Source organism: Salvelinus namaycush, chromosome 2 (assembly GCF_016432855.1).
Source record: "Salvelinus namaycush isolate Seneca chromosome 2, SaNama_1.0, whole genome shotgun sequence".
NCBI lineage: Eukaryota > Metazoa > Chordata > Actinopteri > Salmoniformes > Salmonidae > Salvelinus > Salvelinus namaycush.
Genome location: NC_052308.1, coordinates 28,795,951 through 28,811,120, shown reverse-complemented (window position 1 = coordinate 28,811,120; position 15,170 = coordinate 28,795,951). Strand labels below are relative to the sequence as shown.

Here is a 15,170-nt window from a genome sequence, read left to right as displayed (position 1 = left end):
GACATCAGTCAGGAAGTTAAAGCTTGGTCGCAAATGGTTCTTCCAAATGGACAATGACCCCAAGCATACTTCCAAAGTTGTGGCAAAATGGCTTAAGGACAACAAAGTCAAGGTATTAGATTGGCCATCACAAAGCCCTGACCTCAATCCCATAACGTTTGTGGGCAGAACTGAAAAAGCATGTGCGGGCAAGGAGGCCTACAAACCAGACTCAGTTACACCAGCTCTGTCAGGAGGAATGGGCCAAAATTCACCCAACTTATTGTGCAAAGCTTGTGGAAGGCTACCCGGCACGTTTGACCCAAGTTAAACAATTTAAAGGCAATGCTAATTGACTATATGTAAACTTCTGACCCACTGGGAATGTGATGAAAGAAATAAAAGCTGAAATAAATCATTCTCTACTATTATTCTGACATTTCACATTCTTAAAATGAAGTGGTGATCCTAACTGACCTAAAACGGAATATTTACTGGGATTAAATGTCAGGAATTGTGAAAAACTGAGTTGAAATGTATTTGGCTAAGGTGTATGTAAACTTCCGAATTCAATTGTATGTAGTGAGGGCCAGCCAACGAGAGCATACAGGTCGCAGTGGTGGGTAGTATATGGGGCTTTGTTGACAAAACGGATGGCACTGTGATAACCTACATCCAATTTGTTGAGTAGAGTGTTGGAGGCTATTTTGTAAATGACATCGTCAAGGATTGGTAGGATGGTCAGTTTTACAAGGGTATGTTTGGCAGCATGAGTGAAGGATGCTTTGTTGTGAAATAGGAAGCCGATTCTAGATTTAATTTTGGATTGGAGATGCTTAATGTGGGTCTGGAAGGAGATTTTACAGTCTAACCAGACACCTAGGTGTTTGTAGTTGTCCACATATTCTAAGTCAGAACCGTCCAGAGTAGTGATGCTAGTCGGGCGGGAGTTTGCGTGCAGCAATCGGTTGAAGAGCATGTACTTAGTTTTACTAGCATTTAAAAGCAGTTGGAGGCCATGGAAGGTGTGTTGTATGGTGTTGATGCTCGTCTGGACGTTTGTTAGCACAGTGTTCAAAGAAGGGCCTGATGTATACAAAATGGTGTCGTCTGCGTAGAGGTGGGTCAGAGAATCACCAGCAGCAAGAGCGACATCGTTGATGTATACAGAGAAGATTCGGCTCAAGAATTGAACCCTGTGGCACCTCCAGAGACTGCCAGAGGTCCGAACAGCAGGCCCTCCAAATTGACACACGGAACTCTATCTGAGAAGTAGTTGGTAAATTAGGCGAGGCAGTCATTTGAGAAGCCAAGGCTATTGAGTCTGCCGATAAGGATGCAGTGATTGACAGTAGGGGCCGATTTCAAGTTTTCATAACAATCGGAAATCAGTGTTTTTGGGCGCCGATTTGATTGTTTTTTTACACCTTTATTTAATCTTTATTTAACTAGGCAAGTCAGTTAAGAACACATTCTTATTTTCAATGACGGCCTAGGAACACAGATTTTTAACCTTGTCAGCTCGGGGGATCCAATCTTGCAACCTTACAGTTAACTAGTCCAATGCTCTAACACCTGATTACATTGCACTCCATGAGGAGCCTGCCTGTTAGCGAATGCAGCAAGCTAAGGTAAGTTGCTAGCTCACATTAAACTTATCTTATAAAAACAATCAATCAATGACTGTCATTGCTCCAATGTGTACTTGACCATAAACATCAATGCCTTTCTTAAAATCAATACACAAGTATATATTTTTAAACCTGCATATTTAGCAATATTAACCAGGTGAAATTGTGTCATTTCTCTTGCGTTCATTGCACGCAGTCAGGGTATATGCAACAGTTTGGGCCGCCTGGCTCTTTGCGAACTAATTTGCCAGAATTTTACGTAATTATGACATAACATTGAAGGTTGTGCAATGTAACAGGAATATTTACACTCATGGAAGCCACCCGTTAGATAAAATACGGAACGGAATAAACGTTTTGTTTTCGAGGTGATAGTTTCCGGATTAGTCAAAGGTATATGGTTTAGAGAGAAATAGTCGATAATTCCTGTAATAACTTGCGGCTGAACTTGAAAGGGGTCACTTCGTTATTTTACCGTTCATGTCTTCCATAGAGAATATCTTGATCTACTTCAAATAAGGTCTGTGTTTCGTGCAGGCTTAAACCGCCTCGACGTTTTGATACCCGTGTAAATCTCACTAGGATAAGGTAACGTTTGTCAACATATTTTCATAAATCCACTACAATTTTTTTTTTTTCTAAGCTTATATTTAGCCAATATTGATCAGAGTTACCTTATCCTATGGATATCTACACAGTTATAAAATTGGCACGGTGATGTAAGCCTACACGAAACACAGACCTTATTTTAAGTGAATCTAAAAATATCCTATGGAATAAATGAAGGAACCGCTTTTCAGATTTTGCTAGAAGGTGTCATGGGAATTATGACTCGCACTTTGGTTGTCAATTCTTACCATGCCCATTATTAAAATAGGATTTCCTGCATATAGAAATGACAGTTTTTGTTTTCAACATTCATCACAGGTAACTTAAACTCTATTTTTATTCAAACAGTTGAGAGTATTTGTCTCCTAAGCAGACTCTTCAGTATCATTGTCACTTCAGAGATGTGTGTGTGTGTATTATATTAAGTTAAAATAAGTGTTCATTGTTCATTCAGTATTGTTGCAATTGTCATTATTACAAAAATGTGTGTGTGTGTATGAGATATATATATATAAAAAAAAAAGTTTTTTTTTAAATAAATCGGCCGATTAATCGGTATCGGCTTTTTTTGTCCTCCAATAATCGGTATCGGCATTGAAAAATCATATTCGGTCGACCTCTAATTGACAGAGTCAAAAGCCTTGGCCAGGTCGATGAAGACGGCGGTTATATTGTTTAGGACCTTGAGCGTGGCTGAGGTAAACCCATGACCAGCTCGGAAACCAGATTGCATAGTGGAGAAGGTACGGTGGGATTCGAAATGGTCGGTGATCTGTTTGTTGACTTGGCTTTCGAAGATTTTAGAAAGGCAGGGCAGGATGGATATAGGTCTACAACAGTTTGGGTCTAGAGTGTCTTCCCCCTTTGAAGAGGGGGATGACCACCGCAGCTTTACAATCTTTGGGGATCTCAGATGATACTAAAGAGTTTGAATAGGCTAGTTTAAAGGGGTTGCAATAATTTCGGCTGATATTTTTTAGAGGGTCCAGATATTCTAGCCCCGCTGGTTTGTAGGGATCCAGATTTTGCAGCTCTTTCAGAACATCAGCTGTCTGGATTTGGGTGAAGGAGACGTGGGGGGGGGGGGCTTGGGCAAGTTGCTGCACAGGGTGCTGAGATGTTGGCCGCGGTAGGGGTAGCCAGGTGGAAAGCATGGCCAGCCGTAGAAAAATGCTTAATGAATTTCTCGATTATCGTAGATTTATCGGTGGTGACAGTGTTTCTTATCCTCAGTGCAGTGGGCAGCTGGGAGGAAGTGCTCTTATTCTCCATGGACTTTAGTGTCCCTAAACTTTTTGGAATTAGTGCTATAGGAAGTGAATTTCTGTTTGAAAAAGCTAGCCTTAGCTTTCCTAACTGACTGAGTATATTGGTTCATGACTTCCCTGAAAAGTTGCTATTCGATGCTAATGCAGAACGCCACAGGATGTTTTTGTGCTGGTCAAGGGCAGCCATGTCTGGGGTGAACCAAGGGCTATATCTGTTCTTAGTTCTACATTTTTTTGAATGGGGATTGCTTATTTAAGACGGGGAGGATAACACTTTTGAAGCGCAACCAGGCATCCTCTACTGACGGGATGAGGTCAATATCCTTCCAGGATACCCGGGCCAGGTCGATTAGAAAGGCCTGCTCGCTGAAGTGTTTTAGGGAGCGTTTGACGGTGATGAGGGGTGGTCGTTTGACCACGGACCCATTACGCACGCAGGCAGTGATCGCTGAGATCCTGGTTGAAGACAGCATAGGTGTATTTAGAGAGCAAGTTGGTCAGGATGATATCTACTTGCTTCTACACCTGCATTGCTTGCTGTTTGGGGTTTTAGGCTGGGTTTCTGTACAGCACTTTGAGATATCAGCTGATGTAAGAAGGGCTATATAAATAATTTTGATTTGATCTAAGAGGGTGCCCATGGTTATGGATTTAGGTTTGTACCTGGTAGGTTCCTTGGGGATGGGGGGCGATCAATTCACATATGGTGTCCAGGGCACAGCTGGGGGCTGAAGGGGGTCTATAACAAGCGACAACGGCGAGAGACTTGTTTCTGGAAAGGTGGATTTTTAAAAGTAGAAGCTCGAATTGTTTAGGCACAGACCTGGATAGTATGACAGAACTCTGCAGGCTATCTCTGCAGTAGATTGCAACTCCGCCCCCTTTGGCAGTTCGATCTTGTCGGAAAATGTTATAGTTAGGAATGGACATTTTATTTTTACATTTTATCCCCTTTTCTCCCCAATTTTCGTGGTATCCAATCGCTAGTAATTACTATCTTGTCTCATCGCTACAACTCCCGTACGGGCTCGGGAGAGACGAAGGTCGAAAGCCACGCGACCTCCGAAGCACAACCCAACCAAGCCGCACTGCTTCTTAACACAGCGCGCCTCCAACCCGGAAGCCAGCCGCACCAATGTGTCGGAGGAAACACCGTGCACCTGGCCCCCTTGGTTAGCGCGCACTGCGCCCGGCCCGCCACAGGAGTCGCTGGAGCGCGATGAGACAAGGATATCCCTACCGGCCAAACCCTCCCTAACCCGGACGACGCTAGCCCAATTGTGCGTCGCCCCACGGACCTCCCGGTCGCGGCCGGCTGCGACAGAGCCTGGGCGCAAACCCAGAGACTCTGGTGGCGCAGCTCCCGGGTGGCGCAGTGCCCTAGACCACTGCGCCACCCGGGAGGCAGGGATGGACATTTTAAAGTATTTTTGGTGGGCTTCCTGAGCAGGATTCAGACACGACTAGGACATCCGGGTTGGCGGAGTGTGCTAAAGCAGTGAATAAAACAAACGTAGGGAGGAGGCTTCATGCATGAAACCAAGGCTTTTACGGTTACAGAAGTTAACAAATGAGAGCGGGAATGGGAGTGATGCTTGGGGGCTGCAGGGCCTGTGTCAGCCTCTACATCACCAGAGTGGGATAAGGGTACGGCTAAAGGCTAAGAACTGGTCTTCTGGTGCGTTCGGGAACAGAGTAAAAGGAGCAGATTTCTGGGTGCGGAAGAATAGATTCTAGGCATAATGTACAGACAAGGGTATGGTAGAATGTGAGTACAGTGGAGGTAAACCTAGGCATTGAGTGACGATGAGAGAGCCCGGTGAGGTCACCGCATGTGTGGGGTGTGGAACACAATAACACCTAGGCATATTGAGCAGGGCTGGAGGCTCTACAGTGAAATAAGACAATCACTAACCTAATCAGCAATAGACAAGGCATATTAACATTTAGGGAGCGGCATGTGTAGCCAAGCGATCATAGGGTCCAGTGAGTAGCTAGGCGAGCTGGAAACACAGCGTTTCAGACAGCTAGCAGGCCGGGGCTAGCAGATAGGCCTCAGGGGGACGTCACAACGGCAGAGCCTGTTGAAACCCACTAGGACGGTTACGTTGGCAGACCAGTCGTGCTGGATCAGCGGGGCTCCGTGCCGGAAGCAAAGGGTCCAGGCCAATTGGCAAAAGAGGTATTGAAGCCCAGGAATTGTCTGATGGATCTCTTTGGCTAGCCGGGAGATGGGCCTAGCTTGAGACTAGCTCCAAGCTAACTGGTGCTTGCTTCGGGACAGAGACGTTAGCCAGGAGTAGTCACTCGGATAGCAGCTAGCTAGCTGCGATGATCCGGTGTAAAGTTTGAGCTTACGGTAGGAATCCGGAGATGTGGTAGAGAAAAAGCAGTCCGATATGCTCTGGGTTGATATCATGCTGTGCAGATTGGCAGGAATTTGTTGGACTGAGGCTGGCTGGCTGATATCAGAGTTAACGGTGATGACCGCTAGCAGTGGCTAACCGACTACCAGCTAGTAGCTAGTTAGCTGGCTAGCTTCTGATGGGGGTTCCGGTTCTAAAGTATAAAAAATAGACGGGTTGCAGGAGAGTATGTTCAGTCCATAGATGGAAATTGAGATTAAAAATATAAAAAATATATACGAAGAAAACGATAAATACACAGGACGGGACAAGACAAAACAGACGTCCGACTGCTACGCCATCTTGGAATGAGATGTACTGGGCTGTATGCACTACCCTCTGTTGTGCCTTGCAGTCGGAGGCCGAACAGTTGCCATACCAGGCAGTGATGCAACCAGTCAGGATGCTCTCGATGGTGTAGCTGTAGAACTTTTTGAGGATCTGAGGACCCATGCCAAATCATTTCAGTCTCCTGAGGGGGAATAGGTTTTGTCGTGCTGTCTTCACGACTGCCTTGGTGTGCTTGGACCATGTTAGTTTGTTAGTGATGTGGACGCCAAGGAACTTGAAGCTCTTAACCTGCTCCATTACAGCCCTGTCGATGAGAATGGGGGTGTGCTTGGCCCTCCTTTTCCTGTAGACATCTCCTTTGTCTTGATCAGGTTGAGGGAGATGTTGTCCTGGCACCACACGGCCAGGTCTCTGACCTCCCTATAGGCTGTTTCGTCATTGTTAGTGATCAGGCCTACCACTGTTGTCATCGCCAAACTTAATGATGGTGTTGGAGTCGTGCCTGGCCATGTGATAGACTGGTTCACCCCGCTACCATCCAGAAAGCGAGGTCAGTACAGGTGCATCAAAGCTGGGACCGAGAGACTAAACAGCTTCTATCTCAAGTCCATCATACTGTTGAACACCCAACACTGCCACAAAGAAGCGGCTGTCTACATACAGACTCGAAATCATTGGCCACTTTAATAAATGGATCACTAGTCACTTTAATAACGCCACTTTAATAATGTTTACATATCTTGCATTACTCATCTCATAGGTATATTCTGTATTCTATACCATCTATTGCATCTTGCCTATGCCGCTCGGTCATCGCTCATCCATATATTTATGTACATATTCTTATTCCATCCCTTCACTTAGATTTGTATGTATTAGGTAGTTTTTGTGGAATTGTTAGATTACTTGTTAGATATTACTGCACTGTCGGAACTAGAAGTACAAGCATTTCGCTACACTCGCATTAACATATGCTAACCATGTGTATGTGACCAATAAAATTTGATTTTAGTGAACAGGGAGTACAGGAGGGGACTGAGCACGCACCCCTAAGGGGCCCCCGTGTTGATGATCAGCGTGGCGGATGTGTTGTTACCTACCCTTACCACCTGGTGGCGGCCCGTCAGGAAGTGCAGGATCCAGTTACAGAGGGAGGTGTTTAGTCCCAGGGTCCTTAGCTTAGTGATGAGCTTTGAGGGCACTATGGTGTTGAACGCTGAGCTGTAGTCAATGAATAGCATTCTCACATAGGTGTTCCTTTTGTCCAGGTGTAAAAAGGGCAGTGTGGAGTGCAATAGAAATTGCATCATCTGTGGATCTGTTGGGGCGGTATGCAAATTGGAGTGAGTGTGTCTAGGGTTTCTGGGATAATGGTGTTGATGTGAACCATAACCAGCTTTTCAAAGCACTTCATGGCTACAGATGTGAAACGGGTCGGTAGTCATTTAGGCAGGTTACCTTTGTATTCTTGGGCACCGGGACTATGGTCTGCTTGAAACATGTGGGTATTACAGACTCGGTCATGGAGAGTTTGAACATGTCAGTGAAGACACTTGCCAGTTGGTTGCTCGGAGTACACATCCTGGTAATCCTTCTGGCCCTGCGGCCCTGTTGACCTGTTTGAAGGTCTTACTGACATCGGCTACGGCGAGCGTGATCACACAGTCGTACAGAACAGCTGATGCTTGAGTGTTACTTGCCTCGAACGAGCATAGAAGTAATTTAGCTCATCTGGTAGGCTCATGTCACTGGGCAGCACTCGGCTGTGCTTCCCTTTGTCTGTAATAGTTTGCAAGCCCTGCCACATCCGACGAGCGTCGGAGCCGGTGTAGTTCGATTCGATCTCTGTCCTGTATTGATACTTTGCCTGTTTGATGGTTTGTCAGAGGGCATAGCGGGATTTCATATAAGCTTCCTGGTTAGAGTCCCACTCCTTGAAAGCGGCAGCTCTACCCTTTAGCTCAGTGCGGATGTTGCCTGTAATCCATGGCTTCTGGTTGGGGTATGTACGTAGAGTCACTGTGCGGATGACGTCATCGATGCTTTTTTGACCAGTCACTGACGTGGTGTACTCTTCAATGCCATTGGAAGAATCCTGGAACATATTTCAGTCTGTGCTAGCAAAACAGTCCTATAGCTTAGCATCTGCTTTCTGACCACTTTCTTATTGACGGAGTCACTGGTGCGTCCTGCTTTAGTTTTTGTAAGCAGGAATCAGGAGGATAGAATTATGGTCAGATTTGCCGAATTGAGGGAGAGCTTTGTACGTGTCTCTGTGTGTGGAGTAAGCTGGTTGCACATTTAACATGTTGGTAGAAGTTAGGTAGAACAGATATGAGTTTTCCTGCATTAAAGTCCCCTGCCACTAGCTGCTGGGTTTTTCACACTCAACAGTTTCCCATGGGTAATCAAGAATGGTTCAGCACCCAAAGGACATCCAGCCAGCCAACTTGACATAACCGTGGAAAGCATTGGAGTCAACATTGGCCAGCATCCTTGTGGAACACTTTCGACACCTTATAGTCCATGCCCCAAATAATGTACTGTTCTGAGGGCAACGGGGTGCAATTCAATACTAGTAAGGTGTTCCTAATGTTTTGTACACTCAGTGTGTGTGTATATATTATATACACAGTATATTATTATATATACACAGTGCATTCGGAAAGTATTCTGACCCCATGACTTTTTCCACATTTCAAATCAAATCAAATTTTATGCGAGTGTAGCGAAATGCTTGTGCTTCTAGTTCCGACAATGCAGTAATAACCAACAAGTAATCTAACCTAACAATTCCACAACTACTACCTTATACACACAAGTGTAAAGGGATAAAGAATATGTACATAAAGATATATGAATGAGTGATGGTACAGAACGGCATAGGCAAGATGCAGTAGATGGTATAGAGTACAGTATATACATATGAGATGAGTAATGTAGGGTATATAAACATAAAGTGGCATAGTTTAAAGTGGCTAGTGATACATGTATTACATAAAGATGGCAAGATGCAGTAGATATAGAGTACAGTATATACATATACATATGAGATGAGTAATGTAGGGTATGTAAACATTATATTAAGTGGCATTGTTTAAAGTGGCTAGTGATATATTTTTACATAAATTTCCGTCAATTCCCATTATTAAAGTGGCTGGAGTTGAGTCAGTATGTTGGCAGCGGCCACTAAATGTTAGTGGTGGCTGTTTAACAGTCTGATGGCCTTGAGATAGAAGCTGTTTTTCAGTCTCTCGGTCCCTGCTTTGATGCACCTGTACTGACCTCGCCTTCTGGATGATAGCGGGGTGAACAGGCAGTGGCTCGGGTGGTTGTTGTCCTTGATGATCTTTATGGCCTTCCTGTGACATCGGGTGGTGTAGGTGTCCTGGAGGGCAGGTTGTTTGCCCCCGGTGATGCGTTGTGCAGACCTCACTACCCTCTGGAGAGCCTTACGGTTGTGGGCGGAGCAGTATCCGTACCAGGCGGTGATACAGCCCGACAGGATGCTCTCGATTGTGCATCTGTAGAAGTTTGAGTGCTTTTGGTGACAAGCTGAATTTCTTCAGCCTCCTGAGGTTGAAGAGGCGCAGCACAACGCTGTCTGTGTGGGTGGACCAATTCAGTTTGTCCGTGATGTGTACACCGAGGAACTTAAAACTTACTACCCTCTCCACTACTGTCCCGTCGATGTGGATAGGGGGGTGCTCCCTCTGCTGTTTCCTGAAGTCCACAATCATCTCCTTTGTTTTGTTGACGTTGAGTGTGAGGTTATTTTCCTGACACCAGGAACGTTACAGCCATATTCTAAAATTGATTAAACACTACCCATAATGAAAAGGAAAAACTGTTTTTATGAATTGTTTGCAAATGTATAAGAAACTGTCACATTAACATAAGTATTCAGACCCTTTACTCAGTACTTTGATAAAGAAGCTTTGGCAGCGATTACTGCCTTGAATCTTCTTGGGTATGACGCTACAAGCTTGGCACACCTGTATTTGGGGAGTTTCTCCCATTCTTCTCTGCAAATCCTCTCAAGCTCTGTCAGGTTAGATGGGGAGCGTTGCTGCACAGCTATTTTCAGGTCTCTCCAGAGATGTTTGATCGGGTTCAAGTCCGGGCTCTGGCTGGGCCACTCAAGGACATTCAGACACTTGTCCCAAAGCCACTCCTGCGTTGCCTTGGCTGTGTGCTTAGGGTCGTTTTCCTGTTGGAAGGTGAACCTTTGCCCCAGTCTAAGGTCCTGAGCAGGTTTTCATCAAGGATTTCTCTGTACTTTGCTCTGTTAATCTTTCCCTTGATCCTGACTTGTATCCCAGTACCTGCCACTGAAAAATGTCCCCACAGCATGATGCTGACACCACCATGCTTCACTGTAGGAATGGTGCCAGGTTTCTCCAGACGTAACGCTTGGCATTCAGGCCGAAGAGTTCAATCTTGGTTTCATCAGACCAGAGAATCATGTTTCTCATGGTCTGAGTCTTTTAGGTGCCTTTTGGCAAACTCCAAGCGGGCTGTCGTGCCTTTTTTAGTGAGGAGTGGCTGCTGTCTGGCCACTCTACCATAAAAGCCTGATTGGTGGAGTGCTGCAGAGATGGTTGTCCTTCTGGAAGGTTCTCCCATCTCCACAGAAACTCTGGAGCTCTGTCAGTGACCATCGGGTTCTTGGTCACCTCCCTGACCAAGGCCCTTCTCCCCAGATTGCTCAGTTTGGCTGGGCAGCCAGCTCTAGGAAGAGTCTTGGTGATTCCAAACTTCTTCCATTTAAGAATGATGGAGGCCACTGTGTTCTTGGGAACCTTCAATGCTACAGAAATGTTTTGGTCGCCTTCCCCAGATCTGTGCCTCGACACAATCCTGTCTCAAATCTACAGACAATTCCTTCGACCTCATGGCTTGGTTTTTGCTCCGACATGCACTGTCAACTGTGGGACCTTATATAGACAGGTGTGCCTTTCCAAATCATGTCCAATCAATTGAATATACCACAGGTGGACTCCAATCATGTTGTAGAAACACCTCAAGGATGATCAATGGAAACAGGATGCAGCTGATCGCAATTTCGAGTCTCAGCAAAGGGTCTGAATAGTTATGTAAATAAAGTATTTGTTTTATTTTTAATACATTTGCAAAAATATCTAAACCTGTTTTTGCTTTGTCATTATGGGGTATTTTGTGTATATTGACAATTGTAGAATAAGGCTGTAACGTAATAAAATGTGGAAGAAGTCTAATAGTATACACTCTGCCAGGGTTGTCCTCTCTCACAGGCCAATCACAATAAAGCAATCTCTGTATGTTTCTTCGTCTTTTTGGCAGGCAAGCCCAAGCTTGGCCGAGAGCTGGGGCGGGGTCAGTATGGAGTGGTCTATCTGTGTGACAGCTGGGGGGGACGCTACCCCTGCGCTCTGAAGTCTGTGGTACCGCCCGACGACAAGCACTGGAACGATCTGGCTCTAGAGTTTCACTACACCAGGTGAGAGGGAAGGATTTAAAGATGACCTGCTGCTTTGGCTTGTCATATATGGCCACACCTGGGCCATGGATTTCAGCCATACCCTTTCAGTTTGTAGTTTCAACCATAGTTTATGTCCTAGCATTTCAAAAGAGCTCGCCTTTAAACTGAGACCTGAGGTAGTAATAGAAAGTAAAAAAAGTTTACTTATTTTTTTTTTTTTTAATTGGTCTCTACTCAAGTGAAGAATAGTCCTCCAATAATAAACAGTGGTGCGACTCATTTGTCATCAACTAAACTCTTCTTTATTGGTGGTGATAGGTCTTTGTATAGCACATGTACTGGTTAAATCTCCACACCCTCTAGGACACGCAATGGGCTCATTTGAGTAGTAAGGCACAAGCTACCGACTAGACAAAAGTTGGAGTTGAATCTGCGACATTTGAAAGTCAGAAAACGGATGTGGTTTTCCAACATCCAGACGCAATGCCACATGGCAGTGTTGCAATTGTTTCTAAACGTTTTTCTTTGTAATATTGATTTAAACAGGTCTCCAACCCCCATATCACACACTCACAAACTGTACATATGTGTATGCATCGTACTATCAATTGGTGAGAGAGACTCAAATCACATTTAGTTGTACATAACCACTGTATACATGAATCGCGGCAAAGTTGGTTCCTGTTTGTCACGTCTTTGGTCAAGTTCGGGTGGGTTAAACAAAAACACCTTAATTATTGGTTGACAATAGACCCTCCGACAATGCAGGTGATGAAGTTGAAGAGCAGCTGCAGAAATTTGCAGTCAGTACTTCATGACCTTTGATCACATGGTTTTTGGTTAATGTAGTTGTCGTGTAGGTGCAAGTTGGACAATTTGTATCCCCCATAATGCAACACACTTTGTAAGGAGGTGAACAACGATGACCACTTGACAAAAGTGATCCGCTCGGACACGCCCATAGATTTGGGTTGTCAATTAATTTTGGCCCGCTGCCATACTGACTGGCGCCCTGCACTAAAAGTCCCAGCAAGCACTGCCAACGTGCTGCGTGCATTGGAGTCATGTGTAACTCCATACATGGAGTGTCTGAAAGTGGGTGTGTCAACAAGTTGGTTTATGGAAAGCGAATCAGCTAATTTGGCAGACTCATTTTAGCTAAGCCTAGGCCTTTTCCTAAATGTAACCTCATTCTCCTAACCTGCTACGTTAATTCTCCTAACCTGCTACGTTAATTCTCCTAACCTGCTACGTAAACATTAAGCTGACCAGAGGTGCACCTGGCTATGGCCGGTCTAACCAATAATGGAGCGCAGGATGTTACACCAGTTGCTGTTGATCCACCCTCTGATACACACACACAGCTGTTGATCAACCCACAGATGTTACACACACACAGCTGTGGATCAACCCACTGATGTTACACACACACACACACACACACACACATAGCTGTTGATCAACCCACTGATGTTACACACATAGCTGTTGATCAACCCACTGATGTTACAAACATAGCTGTTGATCAACCCACTGATGTTACACACACATACACAGCTGTTGATCCACCCTCTGATACACACACACACACACACACACACACACACAAAGCTGTTGATCCACCCACTGATGTTACACACACAGCTGTTGATCAACCCACTGATGTTACACACACATACACAGCTGTTGATCCACCCTCTGATACACACACACACACACACACACACACACACACACAGCTGTTGATCCACCCACTGATGTTACACACACACAGCTGTTGATCCACCCACTGATGTTACACACACACAGCTGTTGATCCACCCACTGATGTTACACACACACAGCTGTTGATCAACCCACTGATGTTACACACACACAGCTGTTGATCAATCCACTGATGTTACACACACACAGCTGTGGATCAACCCACTGATGTTACATACACACAGCTGTTGATCAACCCACTGATGTTACACACACACACACACACACACACACACACACACACACACACACACACACACACACACACACACACACACACAGCTGTTGATCAACCCACTGATGTTACACACATAGCTGTTGATCAACCCACTGACACACACACACACACACACACACACACACACACACACACACACACACACACACAGCTGTTGATCCACCCACTGATGTTACACACACACACACACACACACACACAGCTGTTGATCCACCCACTGATGTTACACACACACACACACACAGCTGTGGATCAACCCACTGATGTTACACACACACACACAGCTGTTGATTCTCCCACTTCTTTTGCAACGCCCACTTTTAAACACCAAGTATGCAGTTACCCATACTTGGTGCATTGCCACACACACACCTCCATTACTGTTCTTCTGGCAGTAGGATATTATGCTGGCAGCACGATTGCAGATTCTTTTTCAAAATAAGGGCCCTCCTACAAAGACATGTTAAACTGTTTTTTACAGCATTGCAACCATCTTTAAAAAAAATACATTGATAATTTGGCTTTTTTATATTGTATTTATACCAGCTTTTATTTGGAAAGTTTACACCAATATTGGTTTGTTGAACGCTTTTGTGTAGGCTATATGTTAAGATATGCAGTTTTAATAAAATACAAATATATGTAATTGGATTTACTCAGAGTACAAAACTTAAATTCGTCTATTTTGCTGAGCAATGTTTAAATTTTTTGTTTAACTAGTAAAATCAGTTAAGAAAAAATTCTTATTTACAATGACGGCCTACCCCGGCCAAACCTGAATGACGCTGGGCCAATTGTGCGCCACCCAATCACGGCCGGATGTGATGCAGCCTGGATTCGAACCAGTGATGCCTCTTGCAGTGAGATGCAGTGCCTTAGACCGTTGCGCCACTCGGGAGCCCCCACCCGGGTTTAATACGGAGCTGGTGACTCCTTACTCCATTCACTGCAATGCAATACACGGCATATGAATTATACACTGTGCGTTCAGAAAGTATTCAGACCCCTTGACATTTTCCACATTTTGTTACATTACAGCCTTATTCTAAAAATGGATTAAAAAATATATATCCTAATCAATCTGCACACTACCCCATAATGACAAAGTGAGAACAGTTAAAAAAAAAAAAAAAAGTTTTTATTAAACACCTTATTTACATAGCTATTCATATGAGACTCGCAATTGAGCTCCGGTGCATCTTGTTTCCATTGATCATCCTTGAGATGTTTCTTAAACTTGATTGGAATCCACCTATGGTAAATTCAATTGATTGGACATGATTTGGAAATGCACACACCTGTTTATATAAGGTCCCACAGTTGACAGTGCATGTCTGAGCAAAAACCAAGCCATGGGGTCGAAGGAATTGTCCGTAAAGCTCAGACAGGATTGTTTCGAGGTACAGATCTTGGGAATGGTACCAAAAAATGTCTGCAGCATTGAAGGTCCCCAAGAACACAGTGGCCTCCATCGTTCTTAAATGGAGGAAGTTTGGAACTCCCAAACCTGAGCAATTGGGGGAA

The 15,170-nt window shown here is 44.7% G+C and overlaps 1 protein-coding gene across 1 annotated transcript in view; it reads left to right on the top strand.

Moving 5' to 3' along the window:
- The window catches only part of LOC120060990 (dual serine/threonine and tyrosine protein kinase-like), a 45,987-nt gene that overhangs the window by 22,638 nt on the left and 8,179 nt on the right, over nt 1–15,170 (top strand). The window contains exon 10 of the mRNA XM_039010455.1: nt 11,506–11,662. Within this exon, the coding sequence (XP_038866383.1) occupies nt 11,506–11,662 (157 nt within the window). The remainder of the gene's footprint in view (nt 1–11,505; nt 11,663–15,170) is intronic.